A 21989-nucleotide genomic window follows, 5' to 3' on the forward strand; every position below is an offset into this window, starting at 1 on the left:
ATTCATCAGTCTATAGAGAAGGCCCTGTCACCAGACATCGTGGGCTGGAAGTAAATCAGTGCAAGCCAAAGACGTTTCCATATTCTGAAAGCCCACTCCAATCCATACTGCGAGGGCCAGGGTTTAAACAACACAGCTTCGTTCGGGGCGAATGCTGGCTTGTTCGACCAGTCCTGCTAAACAGTATCCGTTCCAGAAGTCGCTGCATCACAATAAGCAGCGAAATGTGACGAAAGGTTTGTGCAAGATCTGAAGCTTCAGTTGGATTTGGGAGAGCAGCTACCTTCGCTCGTTTAAGTTCTTCGGGGCACGTTTCTAGTCTCCAGTAACGAGGTCACGAAATTCGCTCCCCCCCTGCGGGTCTGGGGTACGAATAGGCCCGAGGTATTCCTGCCTGTCGTAAGAGGCTACTAAAAGGAGTCCCTCCCCCTCAAGGGGGAAGTTAGCGCCTGCGTCCGGAGATGGACGGTTCCACGACATCTATTTGCGGTCATTTTGCTTTTTCACTTCTCGTTTCTTCCTTCCTTTGGTTGGTTCCTTTCTTTGCTCTTCTCCACCTCACTGTCTTCCTTACTCTTTCCCCTGCATAATCTCCTTGCCTTCTCATTGCCTTCTTCTCCTTGCCTTCTCATTGCCTTCTTCTCCTTGCCTTCTCATTGCCTTCTTCTCCTTGCCTTCTTCTCCTTGCCTTCTTCTCCTTGCCTTCTTCTCCTTGCCTTCTTCTCCTTGCCTTCTTCTCCTTGCCTTCTTCTCCTTGCCTTCTTCTCCTTGCCTTCTTCTCCTTGCCTTCTTCTCCTTGCCTTCTTCTCCTTGCCTTCTTCTCCTTGCCTTCTTCTCCTTGCCTTCTTCTCCTTGCCTTCTTCTCCTTGCCTTCTTCTCCTTGCCTTCTTCTCCTTGCCTTCTTCTCCTTGCCTTCTTCTCCTTGCCTTCTTCTCCTTGCCTTCTTCTCCTTGCCTTCTTCTCCTTGCCTTCTTCTCCTTGCCTTCTTCTCCTTGCCTTCTTCTCCTTGCCTTCTTCTCCTTGCCTTCTTCTCCTTGCCTTCTTCTCCTTGCCTTCTTCTCCTTGCCTTCTTCTCCTTGCCTTCTTCTCCTTGCCTTCTTCTCCTTGCCTTCTTCTCCTTGCCTTCTTCTCCTTGCCTTCTTCTCCTTGCCTTCTTCTCCTTGCCTTCTTCTCCTTGCCTTCTTCTCCTTGCCTTCTTCTCCTTGCCTTCTTCTCCTTGCCTTCTTCTCCTTGCCTTCTTCTCCTTGCCTTCTTCTCCTTGCCTTCTTCTCCTTGCCTTCTTCTCCTTGCCTTCTTCTCCTTGCCTTCTTCTCCTTGCCTTCTTCTCCTTGCCTTCTTCTCCTTGCCTTCTTCTCCTTGCCTTCTTCTCCTTGCCTTCTTCTCCTTGCCTTCTTCTCCTTGCCTTCTTCTCCTTGCCTTCTTCTCCTTGCCTCCTTCTCCTTGCCTCCTTCTCCTTGCCTCCTTCTCCTTGCCTCCTTCTCCTTGCCTCCTTCTCCTTGCCTCCTTCTCCTTGCCTCCTTCTCCTTGCCTCCTTCTCCTTGCCTCCTTCTCCTTGCCTCCTTCTCCTTGCCTCCTTCTCCTTGCCTCCTTCTCCTTGCCTCCTTCTCCTTGCCTCCTTCTCCTTGCCTCCTTCTCCTTGCCTCCTTCTCCTTGCCTCCTTCTCCTTGCCTCCTTCTCCTTGCCTCCTTCTCCTTGCCTCCTTCTCCTTGCCTCCTTCTCCTTGCCTCCTTCTCCTTGCCTCCTTCTCCTTGCCTCCTTCTCCTTGCCTCCTTCTCCTTGCCTCCTTCTCCTTGCCTCCTTCTCCTTGCCTCCTTCTCCTTGCCTCCTTCTCCTTGCCTCCTCTGGTCTCCGCCTCGGCGTTTGAGACACTGCCGTCTCCCTCTCCCTCTCCCTCTCCCTCTCCCTCTCCCTCTCCCTCTCCCTCTCCCTCTCCCTCTCCCTCTCCCTCTCCCTCTCCCTCTCCCTCTCCCTCTCCCTCTCCCTCTCCCTCTCCCTCTCCCTCTCCCTCTCCCTCTCCCTCTCCCTCTCCCTCTCCCTCTCCCTCTCCCTCTCCCTCTCCCTCTCCCTCTCCCTCTCCCTCTCCCTCTCCCTCTCCCTCTCCCTCTCCCTCTCCCTCTCCCTCTCCCTCTCCCTCTCCCTCTCCCTCTCCCTCTCCCTCTCCCTCGACGGGGTAACGCGTAATTCCCCGCCCTGGGTAGACATGTAAGGCACGCACATACCCCTGGTACAGGCCAGGCCCGGGGAAGGGTGATTGCCTGAGCTGATACCTTCTGACCATGCCGATTGGTCCCTCCATCTGTTTCTCGGGAGGTGTGACCTGAGGTGTAAACATTCACCGAAGGCGGGAGTGCCCTCTGAGAGGGTCCCCACAAGGAAGGAGCGCGCCATCGGAGACGCTGGCAATCATGGGGGATTCCTCCGCAATGGATTTCACTCCATCTCACTCGACTTCGGCCCAAAAACGGAAACTTGACCAGCTACCAGTGACAAAAGTACTACCGCCTGCCCCACAGTTCCTCGTCGTTTCTCGATCTGAGGAGGGAAAGGATTTTTCCTCTGTCAACCCTTTCGTTATCCAGAAAGGAGTCGATGCCATAGCCGGATCTGTCAAATCTTGTACCAGGTTGCGTAACGGTACCTTATTACTCGAAACTGAGAGCGCCTTTCAGTCACAAACTGCTTCGGGCCACACTGCTGTACACATTCCCTGTCAGGGTGGAGGCTCACCGAACTTTGAATTCATCTCGTGGTGTGGTCTATACTAGATCCCTCGATGGCTTGACTGACGAGGAGATTCAATCTTTCCTCGCTGAGCAGGGCGTGACGGCTGTCCATAGGGTCATGAAAAAGGTCAACAATGACCTTGTACCGACCCAGACACTTTTCGTGACCTTCGATAGTGTTAAGCTGCCATCGCGCATCAAGGCGGGCTACGAGGTCATTTCAGTTCGCCCCTATGTCCCGACACCTACGCGCTGCTACCAGTGTCAGCGTTTCAATCACACTCGACAGTCTTGTTCCAATGCGGCTAAATGTGTCACTTGTGGCAGGGATGCCCATGAGGGTGACTGTCCACCTCCGTCTCCTCGTTGTGTGAACTGTCAGGGTGACCATGCCACATCCTCCCGCGACTGTCCTGTCTATAAGGAAGAACGCTGAATCCAAGAAATTCGGGTCAAAGAGAAAGTGTCCACCTCGGCTGCTCGCAAGCTATTGGCTAGTAGGAAGCCCACGCTGCTCCCAGCGGGGAAATACAGTACTGTCCTCGCCTCTCCTCGGACTACCAGGGAGGTGGCAACCCAGACATGCGATCTGACCTTCAGCACCACGGTTGTCCGTTCGGCCAGTGCTAAGATCGCGCGGTCGACGTCTCCTCTTCCTCCCATCACCCCACAGACACCAGCCCCTTAATCAGCTTCTGCTAAGACGAAGACCCAGAAGTCAGATGCACGGGCCTTCAAGAAGGAACCGTCCCGTGCAGACTTCCTCCGTACCTCGACCTCCCAGCCTTCGACCGGTACTTCCACCAAACGACCTTCCAAGAAGGCACATAGGAAGCACAGTTCTCCTTCTCCGCCACGGCGCATTTCTCCTTCTCCGCCACGGCGCATTTCTTCTCCTGCGCCACCCAGCGGTTGGCGCCCCAGGCCGTCCTCCGTTTCGCCTGGCCGCACCGCTGGTAGCCGAACATCTGGCCGTTCACCGGCGGAGGAAGCTCCCCCTCCCGGCCATCATCCTAAGATGGCCGATGAACCTATAGACCCAATGGACGATGACTGTCCGCCTACTGATAGCGGCGGCAGTGCTCGCTCGAAGCCAGGCCCTCAGCGGCCTTCGAGGTGACCCCTTCTTTCATCTTCCTTTTTTTCTTTTTACGATGGCACTTATTCACTGGAATATTCGCAGCATTCGCTCCAACCGAGAGGACTTGAAGTTGCTGCTCCGCTTGCACCGTCCGATCGTCGTAGCCCTCCAGGAAGGGGCTTCCGGCAGAGGAAGTGACACACAGCCAATACCTTGTCAGAGAGCAGAGGAGCAGACAAGACGTTAGGGCACTCTTGTCCTTGGGATGGGAAACTGCCCATAAAGGCGAAAAAACCAGTAATGATCAACACACAGGGATGCAGAAGACAATGGAAACAAATACATTAAAGACAGTAACTCTTAGCCACGTCATCTGCTCTGATTCCCTGAGCGCCATCCAGAGCCTCAGTGATCTGTACCCGGTTCACCCTTTCGTGCACCGGATCCAACGCTCTATTCAGCAGCTGGTGGACGTCGGTACTCCGGTTACCTTTATGTGGGTTCCTGGCCATGTCGGTATCCCTGGGAACGAAGCTGCAGATGCCGCGGCCAAGGCTGCGGTCCTCCAGCCTCGGACAGCTTCTTGTTGGGTCCCTTCGTCAGATTGTAGCAGGGTAATTTGTCGGCGCATTTTATCGCAGTGGCATGCCGATTGGGCTGCACTTACGGACAACAAACTTAGGGCCCTGAAACCTCTTCCCGTGGCTTGGACGTCCTCCTCACGCCCTTCTCGGCGGGAGGAGGTCGTTTTGGCCCGGTTACGAATTGGCCACTGCCGGTTCAGCCATCGCCATCTGCTGACGGCTGCGCCGGCGCCGTTCTGCCCATGTGGGCAATTGCTGACGGTCCGCCACATTTTAACGGTCGGTCCGGATTTTAACACCCTTCGTCTTGATATTGGCCTGCCATGTACTGTAGAAGCCATTTGAGCGGATGACCCACGAGCAGCTACTCGCGTTCTTCATTTTATCAATTTGACAAGCCTCTCCAAGGACATTTGATTCTGCTGTTTTCCTTTTTTAATCCTATGCCTGTCAGTCTGTCTTTTATCGTGTTTTCCGTTTCGTTGCTGTTTTAAACTTGTGACTCGCGGTGCATTCCTCACGTAGTCTGGGCGCTAATGACCGTTGAAGTTGTGCGCCCTAAAACCACAAAAAAAAAAAAAAGGAATTCGCTAACCATGTCTGAATACAGAAGCTTGACTAGGTTTCTCCAGTATTGACGATGCACTCTCTTCATGGGTGATGTCACAAAAATATTCAGTGTCTTATATGGCTGCTGCTTTCGTCTTGGAGCTCCTGTTTAATAAGTGTTACTGTCTCTCGGTGATACGCTTCTTCAGGTGTTTGGCAACGTGCAAAGCAATTTTGTGAAGTGTTAGATGTTGCCAAGTCATATGGCTGGCTCCAGCTCCTAATTTTTGAAGCAGGATGCTTAGAACTGCTGGATACTTAGAAATCGATGGAGACTACTCAGATTATAAAGTTATACCTTCTTGCAGTATCCACGCTGTGCTTCAGTTAATCAGATAATTGTAACCGCCACTTCGAAAACCATTGTGGTGATCCTCACATTTCTTGTGCCAGCCTAGAATGTCTTTTCCGATATTCTCATGACATGATCTCATTCGTCGATGTGGTAACTGCTCGTAGTAAAGTCTTGCAGATACCAGCAGACGGTAGAATCCAGTAGAGGTACTTACCGAGGAAGACGTTCGAATCAGCATTTTTGGTTCTGTCTGGACTGAGGAATTACTGTTTATTAGGTTGGTGCACAAGCTAATGGCGTTTCTGTTTATCATGTTGGTTTTTCGGTTGCTAAGGATTGATGGATTACTTTTATTTGTAGTTCACATGGGTTTCCATAATGGTATTTTGTCATTGGAGGAAGTGGAGCTAGAAAATGCAGTGCCATATGGACAATTTGCAGTTTCGTCATGTCCTCGTGGTTCAGTTGAGTAGTGGAGTGACAGCAGCGGAGGCAGCCAGAAACTTCAGCGCTGTGTGTGGAGATGATGCCACTGGACAAAACACGACAAACGGTTTCCTAGTTAAAAGGAGAACCGTTCCGTCATAAGTGACTGTCTCCAGGTACAGGAAGACCTTTAGGGGATTAAAAATCTTTCACGCATTAATCCAAACATGATTCACGTCAGTGTACTGGAGGGATCGTAAACGTAGTGAACTGTTATCATTCCGCCATCGTGAGACATTAGCATGCAATGAGGATGATTAAATGTGGGTTGTATAGGTACTGCATGCTCTAAGCCAAAATCAGGCGGTTCTCATATGTGTATCTGTATGCTCATGATAAATTTTGCTCGTGAGACACCGAAGATTGCTACCCTGTATCGTCAGTGGTCACGGGAAATGGTCTCTCCATGCTAACATGAGAAAAAGATGAATGGTTGAGCGCAAACAAAGAAGCACTCCGCTTACAAGGGCATGCGCGCCTGTTCTGGTAGAACAGGGACGATGTGGTGTGCTACGAATTACTTCCCCGAGGTCTCGCCATCACTGATATTTCGCAAAAACTGAGACGTGTTGCAGACGCAAGCCAACGACGACAACAGACTGCCTGAAGTGATTATACTCCATAACGCCCGCCCACATGGTTAGACTGACAAAAAACTCTATACAGGAATTGCGCTACAAAGTCATTGAACACTCACTTTATCTTCCATTCTTAGATCGTTGAGATTTTCCGCTCTATCAAACTGTCTCCAAGAAATTTCCTTTCATGAGACTTACTCTCCTTAACAACAGGTTACTCGTACAGCTGCGGAATCGAAAATTTACTCCCAGCGTTGGCAAACAGATTTAAATAGCAAATATTACGAATTGTGTTTATTAAACTTGCACAAAAATGCTACAGACTTAAACAGCAACCTAATAAATGAAATACTTTTGCTGATTTGTTCTAAAGCAAGATAGTATTAAGACGGACATCTGACAATTTTTTCAGTTGCAGCGACAAAGCTATGCTTTCCATCAGCAGTGATAAAACGTAAGTCTGACTAGAAACCATTTTTCCAAGCTGCTGAAATGAAGGAATCGGATATTCAGAATTGAAAGTAAAATGGATGTTATTTCCATCTATTTCCTCATATTGATGAGTTATACCACACTAAAGGAAAAATAGCAGCAGCAACAAGGACGATACAAACTCGTAGTCGACATTGTGGTCTTTCAAAGTAAACAAAATTCGACCTTAATATTGCAACTCTGAGTCTGACGGTACGTAGTTAAGTTTTGGCTTGTTTCGTTGTGTAGGAGCTGTAATACCTAGGCGCCGCATTACAGGCCAAATACTGCTGAGTCTGCCGTATACAATATGAATACACATGAATCGAATGGCCGAAGGTTCCTATTACTCGGCAATTGCGAATTTTGAGTGTAACATAGTGAAGGGTGGCAATTAAATAAAATCTGCAGGTACTATTTTAACGACTTTAAATGATTAGTACGATAGCGGAACTACCTTGAAGAATGCAATTTATTACTGCAAAAAGACTTTTAGTGTCTATGGTCCAGCAGTTAAATAAAATATTAGTTGAATAACAGGGAAACAATAGATTCTTCCTTTACGTAATCAGTTATGAACATAGCTTGCAATATATTCACTATTAAACGCATACTACGTCTTCACTGAAGAAGCCACGGAAATCTCATCAGTGCACAAGTTGGCACTACGAAATACTATCTTCCGCGAGCACTCTCAAAATGCTCAACACTCTCAAACTATTTCCAGCACTCCCCTGTCCAGCACTCCGTGTCCTGTGCTACCCGATGCTCCACACAGTCTCTCCACTGACCTCGGTAGTCGCCTACCGTAGTAACGAGCGCTGTGATTGGCTAGAGCGCTTCCGCAATGTCTCAAAGCCAACGCGCACTTAAACATATTGAAACACTTCAAAAATACTGGATTTACATTTAAATAACTTAAAAATAAATATTCCTGTGGCTCGACCATAAACACTCCAACACACATTATTAAATACATAAACAAATCACACACACGCACATGAAACGAATAGAAACAAAATTAGGCCAGTAGCCTAATGTCTGTGCTTTCTAAAACACAGTAAATATTTGATCAATTTCTTCATGAATAGTAAATACCGGATATAAACAAACCTAGATGGATAAATATATTTAAAAGGATGTTTCTACCGTTTTTTTCGTGTAACCGTGTCCGCAGCTCATGGCATCGCGGTCACGTTCTCACTTCTCGAGCACAGGGTCCTGGTTTCTATTCCCGGCAGGGTCAGGGATTTTCACCTGCCTCGAGATTGGGTGTTTGTGTTTTGTCCTCATCATTTCATCATCACTCAAAGTGGCGAGATCGGACTGAGCAAAGGTTGGGAATTTGTATGGGCGCTGATAACCGCGCAGTTGCACGCCGCACAAACCAATCATCGAGTAACGCGATAAATAGTAATGGGCCACTTTGACCCTAATTTCTTGTACTATTCATGTTACATGCTTGTAATTGATACCAATTTAGGTTTACACCAATAGCTTTCTGCACACATGTCGATCGAAAAAATTGGATGAACGGTTTGGATTTTGGAAATTCGTTGCTGGCTGTTACTTGTATAATTTGCAGTCAGATACTGAACTTTAAAGTAATAAAGATATTGAAAATCTGATTACGCCATCAGAATCGTCGTGAAAATAATGGTAATGTACGTGTTTCTTTTTAAGGTACCTCCGGCTATTATTAGTTTCTACATGAACTGTGAAATGTCTGCCATTATGGTTTCACAAAGTCCACCATGTTTGGCACTCCCAGCATACAAATCTCTTTAGCCACAAAGCCCATTCCTTGACACCACTTCAACATGGAATTTCCAGCCACGCGGTCGGCCTGGACCACGCAGTGTGGCCACCCCTGTTGCTCTCGCTGATGTTGGGCACCACGCACCTGCTGACGAGCCCCTGCTTGCCGAGTGGCCCATGCGGCCATGCCAACTCCGAACTTTGGATATTTTCAGGGCGCCACAACTCGCCCATTGCATTAAAACATCTGAAAGATATCTGTTGAGATATCGCTCCATTCGCGTAACAGCCACTAGTGGCTCCACTGTAAGGATACAAGTCAGGTTGGCTTCAAATAGACGCTGTAACGAGATTGGATGTGATACGCTGACGTTAGTAGAGAATGCCTTTCAGGCGATAAAGACGCACTAAGTTTGAGGGAACACATAAAGTAGGGTTACAAGAAAACGGATATTCTTTTTGCTATATTGCAGAAAAACTTAAAAGGAATGCGGCCACTGTCCACGATTGTGGGTAGAGGTGGTCATGGGATCTATTGTCACAAGACCACGCTTCGGACGACCATGTAGCACTACCGAGAAGAAAGACCATCGTGTTAGACGTACAGCTTTGCTGCGTGGTAGTGCATGTGCAGCAGCAGTTTGAGCAGCTGTTGGCACCACACTGACACAAGGAGCTGCTCCAAATTGATTACTTAAAGAGCTGAGCCAGACCCCCTGTAGCGTGTTCCACTCGTACCAAACCATCGCCGTCTGCAACTTCAGTGGTGTCGAGGGAGAGACCATGGGAGGGCCGGCTGGGGGTCAGTTACGTTCCCTAAAAGAAATGATTCTACCCTTGTGCCAGCGATGGCCATCGTGGTTGACAGGTCAGTTCAAGGCCGGCGACCAGCCTGTCTGTGTGCTAGACACACTGGACCCAAACTTGCAGTTTTCGTCCAGGCTGAAACTTGGTATGACAGCAGAACGACTACCTGTTGAATACCATTCACGAACAGCATTACAGAGGGTGATTTCAGACAGTACAATGCTCGGCCACATGCCGCTGTTGTAACCCAACACGCTCTACAGAGTCCCCCCAGGGGATCCACAACTCTTTTGTGGATACGTGCGTAGCGAGCACGGGACCCCGAGATGTGGCCCTCCTTCCTTTCCGGGCTGAATACCTTCCCTTTCCGCATCCTTCCCCCATCCCCCATCTTCGCCACCCCCCCCCCACCTCTGGCTCTTTCCTTCCCTTTCTCCCCCTCTGGGAGTACGGTTTGTGCCTACGTCCGGAGACGGACGCTCGAAACTGTTACCAATTCCTTGCTTTCTACGCTTGCAAGTCTTCGTCCTTCCTCTGTCCTCTTTTCCTTACTTCTTCTCTTTGCTCTTTTCTCCGCTGTGGCGTTTGAGACCCCTCCTCTTTCCTTTCCCTTTCTCTTTTTTCCTCCCTGTGCGTGTCTGAAGACCGACCCACGCATTTCCATGCGTAGCCGGTGACAGGGTAACGCGTACTTCCCCGCCCCGGGTAGACAGGTAGGACACGTACGTACCCCCTGGTAACGGCCAGGCCCAGGGAGGGGTGATTACCCGAGCTGATACCTTCCGAAAGTGCCGATTGGTCCCTCCGTCCGATTGTCGGGAGGTGTGACCTGAGGTGTGAACAATCACCTAAGGCGGGTGTGCCCTCAGTGAGGCCCCCACAAGGGAGGAGCGCGCCATCGGAGACGCCGGTAATCATTCTTCCGCAATGGTTTCCTCACCTTCCACTATGTCTGCTCACAAACGTAAGTTCACTGAGTCTCAGCCACAGACGGTTCTTCCAACGTTGCCACAGTTCCTTGTTGTTTCTCGGTCTGACGAAGGTCACGACTTCTCCACGGTCAACCCTTTCATTATTCAGAAAGGTGTAGACGCAATTGCAGGTCCTGTAAAGTCTTGTTCCAGATTACGGAATGGCACCCTGTTGTTAGAAACACAGTGCCCTCCAGGCACAAAAATTGCTGCGTACTTCACTGCTCCACACCTTCCCTGTCCGGGTGGAACCGCACCGTACTTCAAATTCCTCGCGTGGAGTCGTTTACACACGCTCCCTCGATGGATTGTCTGACGAAGAAATTCAGCACTACCTGTCTGACCAGGGCGTAACGGCTGTTCATAGGGTTATGAAAAGGGTTGACACGAACATCATTCCAACCCGCACTGTCTTCTTGACATTTGACAAAGTTCAACTCCCATCGAAAATCAAAGCCGGCTATGAGATAATTTCCGTTAGCCCTTACGTCCCAAACCCTACGCGTTGCTATCGATGTCAGCGGTTCAATCACACCAGCCAGTCCTGTTCCAATCCGGCCTAATGTGTTACGTGTGGCAAGGATGCCCATGAGGGTGCTTGTCCACCTCCATCCCCTCGCTGCATCAACTGTATGGGTGACCACGCTGCTTCCTCTCGAGATTGCCCCGTTTTTAAGGACGAAAAGCTCATCCAGGAAATAAGAGTGAAGGAAAACGTGTCGACCTTTGCTGCTCGAAAATTATTCGCCAGTCGACAGCCCACTGTGCCTCAGACAGGAAAATACAGCACTGTCCTTGCTTCTCCTCGGCCAACAAAGGAGGCGGCCACGCAGACTTGCGACCTCACCTTTAGTACCACGGTCGTCAGATCGGCCAGCGCAAAGATCGCCCGTTCAACCTCACCACTTTCGCCTGCCCGCTCTATGGCTCACGCTTCGTCGGGTTCTGCTAAATCTCGAGCCCAAAAGTCCGACGCCAAGTCTTCGAAAACAGAGCATACTCGTGAAGCGTTTTTACGTACCGCAACTTCGCAACCATCAGTTCCTCCTTCATCTAAACATCATACTTCCAAGAACGCTACAAAGAAACCCAGTTCCTCTCCTTCTCCGCCAAGGCGTGTCCCATCTACAGCACCACCTGGCGGAAATCGCCCTCGGCCGTCTTCTGTGTCGCCGAGGCGCACTGCTGGTGGCCGGTCAACCGGCCGATCGCTGGTGGCAGGAGCTGCTACTGACCAACCTATGGATCAGGATCTTCTGCCTTCGGCTGAATGCCATTCCATGCTGTCAGTCACAAGCTCTGAGCAGTCGTTGAGTTGACAGCACCCTTGGTCACATTCCTCCATTTTCTGTTCACCCTATGTCCATTATCCACTGGAATATCTGCGGCATTCGAGCCAATCGGGATGAATTGTCGATCCTCTTACGATCCTACTCGCCGGTCATCTTCTGTCTTCAGGAAACAAAGCTGCGTCCGCATGACCGCTTTGTTCTCCCTCATTTTCAGTCCGTCCGATATGACCTCCCCTCTGTTGAAGGCACTCCAGCCCATGGAGGACTCATGATTCTTCTCCATGATACTCTCCATTATCACCCAATCCCCTTAAACAGTTCCTTCCAAGCTGTCGCCGTCCGTCTTTCCCTTTCTGGATACACGTTCTCTCGTTGTACGGTATACATTCCATCGTCCACACCAATGGCACGAGCTGATCTCCTTCATCTTGGTCAGCTTCCACCCCACTAATTGCTGGTTGGGGACTTCAATGCCCACCACCCGCTTTGGGGATCACATCCTTGTCCCCGTGGCTCACTATTGCTAGACGTCTTCCACCAAGCGGATCTAGTTTGCCTCAACACTGGGGTCCCCACATTTTTGTCTGCCTCCACGACAAATTTATCTCATTTGGACCTTGCGGTCGGTTCTGTTCCGCTAGCTCGGCGCTTCGAATGGTTCGCCCTTGATGATACACACTCGAGTGACCACTTTCCATGTGTCCTTAGACTGCAGCCTCAACTGCCATATATGCGCTCGCGACGCTGGAAGTTTGCTCAAGCCGATTGGACACTTTTTTCGTCTCTCGCGACATTCGATGACCGTCGCTTTCCCAGCGTCGACGATGAGGTCACACATATTACCGACGTTATTCTTACAGCTGCGGAACGTTCAGTACCACGCACCTCCGAATTGCCCCGGCGCCCCCCAGTTCCTTGGTGGAACGAGGCCTGCCGTGACGCAATACGTGAGCGGCGACGTGCTCTTCGCATTTTCCGTCACCATCCTACTTTGGCAAACTGTATCCGCTATAAGCAGCTCCGTGCGCGATGCCGTCACGTCATCCGCGATAGCAAGAAGGCAAGCTGGAAATTCTTTATTAGTTCATTTAACACCTTCACTCCCTCCTCGGAAGTTTGGAGTCGGCTTCGACGGTTCTCAGGCGCGCCTAGTTTCTCCCCGGTCTCTGGGCTCACTGTCGCGCATGATACCTTAGTGGACCCCGTCGCAATTTCTAACTCATTGGGTCAGCACTTTGCTGCGATTTCGAGCTCTTCAAATTACCCGCCAGCGTTTCTCTCGAAGAAACGTGCAGCGGAAGTGCGACATCTTGCTTTCTCCTCTCAAAATCACGAAAGCTACAATACGGTTTTCTCCATGCGGGAACTCCAACACGCCCTCTCTTCTTCTCGCTCCTCTGCCCCAGGACCGGATGGTATCCATGTCCAAATGTTGCTGCATTTATCAACCCATAGTCTGCGTTACCTCCTTCGCCTTTATAATCGAATTTGGACAGACCGTACCTTTCCCAGACGATGGCGGGCAGCTATTGTCGTTCCCGTTCGGAAACCTGGAAAGGACAAACATATCCCCTCTAGCTATCGCCCCATTTCTCTCACGAGTAGTGTCTGTAAGGTTTTGGAGCGTATGGTGAATTACCGTTTAGCTTGGTGGCTGGAATCCCGCAGTCTTTTAACACCAGCCCAATGCGGATTGCGGAAGCATCGTTCTGCACTTGACCATCTTGTTGCTCTCTCCACTTATATCATGATCAATTTTCTCCGGAAACACCAAACAGTAGCTATATTTTTTGATCTGGAGAGAGCATACGATACCTGTTGGAGGACAGGCATCCTCCGCACACTGTTCTCTTGGAGCTTTCGAGGCCGGCTGCCCCTTTTCCTTCGCGAATTTATGGCAGAGCGCACATTTAGGGTGCGGGTGAACACTACTCTCTCCCGTACTTTCTCCCAAGAAAACGGGGTACCCCAGGGCTCCGTGCTGAGTGTTGTACTGTTTGCCATCGCCATAAATCCAATTATGGATTGTCTCCTTCCTGATGTCTCGGGCTCCCTCTTTGTGGACGATTTTGCGATCTACTACAGCTCTCAACGGACCAGCCTTGTTGAACGACGTCTTCAAGGATGTCTCGATCGCCTCCACTCTTGGAGCATCGAAACCGGCTTCCGTTTCTCTCCCAGTAAGACCGTTTGTGTTAATTTTTGGCGACGTAAGGAGTTTCTTCCGCCCTCCTTACATCTAGGTCCTGTCAACCTTCCGTTTTCAAACGTCGCTAAATTCTTGGGTCTTACGTTTGACAGGAAACTGTGCTGGTCCTCGCACGTTTCTTACCTTTCGGCTCGCTGTCTGCGATCCCTTAACACCCTGCGTGTCCTGAATGGTACCTCCTGTGGAGCGGACCGAGTGGTCCTTCTCCGCCTCTATCGCGCCTTAGTGCGCTCGAAATTGGATTATGGAAGCATAGTCTACTCCTCTGCTCGGCTGTCTATTCTTCGGCGTCTCGACTCTATCCACCACCGTGGATTACGTTTAGTGTCTGGAGCTTTTTACACTAGCCCCGTGGAAAGCCTTTATGCTGAGACTGCTGAACCTCCGCTGTCCAATCGGCGAGCAGTCCTGAGTCGTTATGCTAGCCATCTGGCTTCCATGCCTGCTAATCCAGCCCATGACCTTTTTTTTCGACGCCTCCTTTGATGTAGAGTATACAGGCCGCTCCTCCTCCCTACTACCACCGGGAGTCCGCTTCCGTCAACTGCTCTATTGTTTCCTTCCGCTTTCCTAAAACCTTCTTGACAACTTGGGGTACAGCACCGCCTTGGCTCCGTCCCCGGATCTGCCTGCTCCGTGACCTTTGTCAATTGCCCAAGGATGGTACCCCTTCACTTGTTTATCGTCGGGCATTTGCTGCTCTAGGTGCACAAATGAAGGAACTCACATTTATTTATACTGATGGCTCGAATACATCGTAAGGTGTAGGGAGTGCCTATATTGTTGGCGACACCCCAAATCAATTTCGGCTTCCCGGCCAGCGTTCGGTTTACACTGCGGAGCTTTACGCTGTTCTCCAGGCTGTCCACTACATCCGCCGCCATCAGCGGAAACAGTGTGTTATTTGCTCAGACTCTCTCAGCTCTCTCCTCAGTCTCAAAGCTCTTTACCCTGTCCACCCTGTGGTCCACCGGATTCAGGACTGTCTGCGCTTGCTCCACCTGGGGGCGTTTCGGTGGAGTTCCTCTGGCTCCCGGGACACGCTGGTATCTGTGGGAATGAGGCGGCCGATATAGCGGCAAAGGCTGCAGTCTCTCTTCAGCCAGCTATTCAGTCGATTCCCTTCGCCGATCTACGGAGCGATTTATGTCGTCGTGTTGTTCATTTATGGCACGCGCATTGGTCAACACTTCCCCATAATAAATTGCGGGACGTGAAAGCTCTTCCTTGTGCTTGGACCTCTTCCTTCCGAACGCGTCGTCGGGAGGAGGTAATTTTAACTAGGCTCCGGATAGGCCACTGTCTTTTTAGCCATCGACATCTTTTAAGCGGCGATCCTCCCCCACTCTGTCCCCACTGCTCTCAGCTGTGGACGGTAAGACGCCTTTTAATTGAATGCCCCTATTTTAATCCGTTACGCTCCCGTCTACAGCTATCGCCTGATATATCGTCAATTTTAGCAGATGACACGCGCTCGGCCGATCGCGTTCTCGAGTTTATTAGTGACAGTGAAATGACGTCAGTCATTTGAAGTTTTTTTGGGGACCACCAACCCCTTTCTGTAGTGGATTTTTAAGCCTTCTTTCTGCTTTTAGTTTCTCCAATTTTTTAGTTTCGTTCCCATTTCTGCTGTTTTTCATTTTCGGTTTCTATTGTTTCCTAAGTCACGGACCGAGCGCTAATGACCATAGCAGTTTTGCGCCCTAAAACCAAAACAAAAATCCGAAGGCAGAGTGTCATCCACAACCAGCGTTAACATTATCTGTATTAACTAAGTACAACAGGCGTAGAACTCTGTCGTACACACTGGATTTAGTCACGTGTGAAACACACTGCATGCACGTTTGCATGCTTAGATTCAACATCCTGGCAGTTACACGGGTTTAAATGTAACAGTATTTCAAATTTGCAATGGCTTATTTCACGCTAACGTTATCCTGTGATTCGCAATGTTAGTCACTTAATTTCGTCACCTAGACAAATGTATTCCTGAAATTTCATTACTGTAGTTTTTGGTGTTGGGTTTCTTTTACGTCAGTGTGTGTGTGTGTGTGTCGATTGCATCTTGTGCAGGATGTCAGTATGTTTAAAGAACATGGATTGGCAACGGAGAACATGCCGGTGTGTAGATATTACGTATGGTCAGTTCTCCAGTTCCGATTCAGATTTGACGAATATAGTTCATGGAATCGGATAGCAAGTGAGCATTAACGGTTTTACTCAGGACACGTGACTGCTCCGTAGACATTGTGAAACGTTGCTCTGACAATATAATATCCCAGTATTTAGAACAAGAATGTAGAAGATGGGCTTAAACAGCACCTCCTGTAAGCTTTGGCATTTAGTTCTGGTAATGCTCTAAATGTTCAGTTGACATATTTTAATATGATCCCACTTTTGCAGATGGTTGACCCTGGAAAAGAGCTTCTGATGTGCTGAGTCCTTACCCTTAATCTACAGTCGCTGTGCACAGCGATTCCTTCTGGAATCAAAGTTGGTTACTTCTCATGTATCTGAAAAGATTCTCTAGCAGTGAGTTCCGTTGCTTTCTTAGCAGCACCCAAGCATCTGTAGGGCAAGTATAGGTTGTCACCTACGGATGTGAAGGTACATCGATCCCTGAAATACTTAAGGATATAGCTCAACAGTTTAACAATTGACGGTTACCTTCGGTAAGCTGTCTACTCCAATGTTGCTCAAAAGAATGGAATGAGTCATTTAAGAGTAACTGGCGGGCATTTGATTTGAACAGATTTAATATTCATGCATTTTACACGCTAATGGGAAGAAGTTAGTAAAATTCTACAGCAGAATACTTAACGTCTCTCTACAGCAGGGACAGATTACGTTAAAGAAGTCATATTTTTCTCACACGGAAGTAGTCGCGTCCAAAGAGTATGGTGACCGTGACGACAGATGAGAGAAAAAGGTTAACAGAACCGCTGGTAAATATTCTCAGCTTGCTCAATTTGGAACAGGACATACTTGGACTACATCTACATATGACTCCGATCATTCTACTAAGCAATAAAAATATTTTGAGCAGGAGAGAAAATCCCTCGGAAGATAATTCAGTGTGACAGTGAGTACCCAGAAGCCAAAAAGCAGCCTTTGTGACTGTTTCGTATCTAATACGAGAGGGCATCCTGGATCCGAAAGGTGCTGAGCCAAATCTGTTTGCAGACTGGGAAGTTCCCAGTGTAGTTTTCACTCTGAAAGCCCAGGAATATCGTGCTCGTTATTGTCACTGAGAATTTCTTTGGCTCTGTGACGTGATCTAAATTGCGTTAAATTAGATTCTTAGGCGCGCAGGGAGGGAGGTACCAGCAAACCAATTATTAACTTTCTATAAAATGTTGTTACTGACTGTTGACGGGTGACAATGGAACATGTCAGACAAGCAAATTTGCACTCTGCCCCATTCACTACTGCTGGTAGATAGGCATAAATCACAGACGTTAAAGGATACAGCACAGAAAGTACATAGATATTACTGCACTATTAACTCGGTTCATCACACCCAGCGCCAGGTGCATTTTGCCTGTATAGTGGCTTTTAGAAGCAACAAAATTTTAAATAATTTTAAAAACATAATTTTTGTAACCGAATGAGTCATAATCTGCTCATTGAGGGAGAATCTTAGTATTTGGTCTAAAATACTTGTTTTACTGTATGAAACCTGCGACCTATGCATGTTTCTCCAGGATGCATAGCTCACGACGCGGAAATTAGCCATACTTACTCAGTGTTCCGTAGTGAGGATATTCAATGTTAGTTGGCCGTTGCTAAGCATGATTACAAAAACGCTTCACAATTTTTTTCTTGCTTCCACTCCTAATGTCAGATATTTAACACACAGGAACAGTTTAAACTTCAGATTGCTTTACAAGTGAGTTGAAAACATGGGAGTTTGATGGCATAAAGGCTCAGAGGTTTACTATTCGATTTCTAATTGCTAACAATGCTTATGATGACAGAGGTTTCTCATGTTATAGATTTGGTCTCATATAATATTATTTTCAACATATGCTTAATGTAAGACTTCTTCTCCCATGAGAACTACATTAATTTAAGTGAAAAAAAAACGCTACAAGGTAATTGTTAACGTTGTTATCCCGGATAGAGCAACGAAACTTGCTCATTACGGTTGTACTGATTGTCATAAACAGGTTTTGATTTAGTTTCGTTGTGCTAATGTGACGGCGCTACTAAATATGTACATCTTCGTAAGTACTTACGCCATTCAGTGTATCTAGCTGCTTTAGCACTTGGGTACCCTGTTTCACTTCTAACAGGCAGAGAACTGTGCTGTTAGTTGTACCAATACGTCGGCAGTTCATATTAATTCGTTCAGTGCTGCAATAGCTTCATGCACTGCTTGGCGCAAATAGTAAGTTATTTACCACTTTGTTTTAAACAGGCAGTGTACTATAGTTTCCTTTCATGCTAATCAGTCAGAACTAAATATTTAATTCCTTGTAACCACTTAGACTATACAATGCCTGTAGCTATTACAGCGCTTACATATGCAGTTCGTAGTTTAGAACTGGTAGACTGTTTCATTGTACTTACGTCGGCACAGTGTGTAATTTCGAACAGGCAAGGAAATCTACTGCTCGAAATAAGTTTTGCGCTTTAAGTTCAGAACCAAACTTATTTTGATTGTAAGCACTGTCTGCTTCCTACGTGTTATATTAGTACAAACCACCAATTAAAACTGTCACTACGTAGCGTCATACTTGGATATGCAACGTCATCTGGCCTCAAACACTTGTACAGTTAGCAATACTAGTAATAATGCTATGTTTTACTAATTTTTAACTATTTGTATAAACATTTATTACTATTCTTGCACATTGCGTTGTATTTCCCTTGGTTTAATGCTTTTTGTAAGTCGTACGTAATTTCATACTATGGTGCTGCAGGGGCAACACCCGCTCTTGTAACGCAATCTGGTATTAAAAATTTGTATTCTCACCTAATGATGAGCTGTTTTATGTCTGTTAACATTAAAAAATGTAAATATTACGTCCAGTTGTGCTTGTAACTACGTCTACTAGTTGCATGCAGTTCCCTGGCACATGTCCTCTTCAGCTTTGCAATGCTTTTATTGTATGCCGATATTGGTTCTGTAACTCATTTTTATTTCATGAGTAATTGATTTAATTAAACAGATGTCTGATAACGAACGCCTGATTGCATTCAGTCATTGACTTTTTCAGTGAGCAATTCAGCAATGTGCAGACTATATGAAATTAGATATTAGCAGCACTTCTTGCTACCATATAGGTGACCTTTCAATTATATCTTACGGATACGAAATTTATAAGGGCCAACTCAAGAAATTTTCTCTAACCATGGTTCATCGTTTTTATGCCTTTTCATTATCTGTTGATTTTATTATGTGCTGTATAAATCTTGTTTTTTTAGCAATCCTCTCTCAGGACTGTAAAAGTAGGTAATTGTTTTTAGTTAAGTGCATTAGAGAATAAGTAGTTTGCTATTAATAATGGTAATTGTTCTAGGTGTAATCTGAACTGCATATGTAGATAAACAAGCATGTTACTAGTCATGTGCATTTGAACTACCCCATTTCTCGCTCTGTTCCAGAATTTTAATCAGAAATTTATTGGCTTTGTATACGCTGAAGCACCAAAGAAAGTGGTACGTATTCAAATACAGAGATGTACACAGGCAGAATACGGCGCTCCGGTCGGCAACGCCTACATAACAAAAAGTTCCTGGCGCGGCTGTTAGATCGTCAGTATAGCTACAACGGCACGTTATCAACATTTGAGTTTGAACGTGGTGCTATAGTCGCCGCACGAGTGATGGGACACAGCATCTCTGAGGTAGCGATGAAGTCCGGATTTTCACGTATGACCATTTCAAGAGTGTACCTTGAATATCAGCAATCCGGTAAAACATCAAATCTTTGACATCATGCTGCCGGAAAAAGATCTTAAAAGAACGGGACCAATGGCAAGAAAATGGTTCAACGTGACAGAAATGCAACCCTTCAGCAAACTGCTGCAGATATCAATGCTGGGCCATAGTGTCAGCGTGTGAACAATTCAACGCAACAACCGACACTGGATACTGGACGTTTGACCAGAAACACGTTGTCTGGTCGGACGAGTCTTGTTTCCAATTGCAACGAGCGGATGGACGTATGGAGACAACCTCACGAATCCATGGACCCTGCACGACACCAGAGGACTGTTACAGCTAGTGGAAGTTCTGTGACGGTATGTGGAATGTGCAGCTGTAGTGATATGGGACCTGTGATATGTCTAGATACGGTTGAAAAGTGGCACACTTGTAGCCATCCTGATAATCGCCTGCATCCATTGACGTCCCTTCTGCATTCCGACGGACTTCATCAATTCCACCAGGAAAATACAACAACCCACACGTCGAGAATGGCAACAGTGGCTCCAGGGACAGTCTTCAGAGTTCATACTGCCGCTGGCCACAAGACGTCCCAGACATGAACATATCTGGGATGCCTTGCAACGAGCTTTTCAGAAGAGATCCCCGCCCTTTCGTACTACCACGGATTTATGGACAGCCCTGCAGGATTCATGGTGCCACTTCCCTCCAGCACGACTTGAGGCATTAGTGGAGTCCACGCCACGTCCCGTTGCGGCACTTCGTCGTGCTCGTAGGGACCGTATTCGATAGTAGGAAAGTGTACCAGTTTCTTTGGCCTTCAGTGTGTTTCTTTCTGTTTCGGTTCACTTGCGGATAGGTTCATTTAGTCATTGTGCATAAGGAATAATCACAAGCAGTTTCAGCATTACCTTGAGTGCTGGTTGCCTACTGCTGTTGACCTCCCCCCCCCCCCCTTTTGTCTGAAGTGGAATACTCTCATAGGTCTAAGATTACATCTGGAAGCTCTCATGTTGGCTTGCATTGAGTTGGCATTAATATACTTAAGATTCTCAAGTTTATTGATACTCATATTGAAGTCTCTTAGCAGTATTAGATACTTCAGAAATATTTGATACATAAAATATTACTACATTCCTTAACATGGCTTCATTGCATTGTCTTTTAGTATGTTGTATTTAATAATAAAGCCCATTATATTATTTGATTTTTGTGCCCTTTACTTACCTCTGGGTTTGTGCATGGTTATGTTCATAAAGAATGTGCACTTTGTACATACTGTTCACTTTGGGAGTGAAGTGAAATTCGATTTCATAATCCTATTATTGAACGTACTCAATTTACTTTCATACAGTAATAGGAACTTGCGACATAATACTTAGCAGAAATTGTTTCATATTGCTATGCGCATGATACTGTTTGTCCTGACAGTTAATGTATAACTGGAAACTTATGTTCACTTTTATATACATTTTTATTGTGACAGTTTTTCTTCATATATGTAGAAATGTAGGATATCTGATGATAAATATTTTTTGATAAGTATGTTAAGATGACATTGTAATCCCATTGGATCTTTAATTCTTTCTATTGTATATTTGGTTTCCTTCTCTTATGGTGTTTGTGTAGTATTCAGAGTGTGGTCCGTGAACGAAACTAGTCGTAATAAATGATTAAGACAGGATTGTAATCGACTTTTCGAAGCCAGTAATTGATTTCGTACTGATCGCAAGTATATCCAAAAGTCGGTGTTTGAAGATAAAACAAGTTACTGCTTATAGATAGCTATAAAAGTAATTTTTTCTAACCTTCGATCTTTATGTAACTTCACAAATGCCACATGTGGGTCCTACTCATTGTAGTCTCACTTTCTCTTCCTTTTTAACCTGTCGCAGCCTACATCTTCTGCTTCAGGAACGTACTGCTAGTTACAGAATCCATGGTTTCCTTCATTGTAATTAATGGTACCTATGTTACCATTGTCTTTATATGAATTTTTGTGTGTTCATATTATTGTGGGTCACGATATGTATTAAACAGTGTAACACTCGATAATTTTTCATGTTCACATTTTAGAAGCTTGCAAAAGTGTTCAACTAGATTTTGCAAAGCAGTTCTTAAAAACAGTTTGTGGTGTGCTTGAAGTATTGCACTTCATCTGGGGAAAAATTATTCCTCAGCACAGAGAACTCGCTGAAATATTTGCAGTCAATGAGTTCATCGTAACTGAAAT

At 46.9% G+C, this 21989-nt stretch overlaps 1 protein-coding gene across 1 annotated transcript; it reads right to left on the reverse strand.

Annotated features, from left to right (window-relative positions):
• Positions 1 to 603: 603 nt before the first annotated feature.
• LOC126234100 (uncharacterized) lies at positions 604 to 20999 on the reverse strand. The gene is made up of 2 exons (XM_049942906.1): positions 20984 to 20999; positions 604 to 1727 (listed from the first exon to the last, which is right to left on the reverse strand). Exons 1-2 carry the CDS (start codon positions 20997 to 20999, stop codon positions 604 to 606), a joined length of 1140 nt encoding a protein of 379 aa, XP_049798863.1.
• Positions 21000 to 21989: the final 990 nt, after the last annotated feature.

This window comes from Schistocerca nitens, chromosome 1, assembly GCF_023898315.1.
Source record: "Schistocerca nitens isolate TAMUIC-IGC-003100 chromosome 1, iqSchNite1.1, whole genome shotgun sequence".
Classification (NCBI taxonomy): domain Eukaryota; kingdom Metazoa; phylum Arthropoda; class Insecta; order Orthoptera; family Acrididae; genus Schistocerca; species Schistocerca nitens.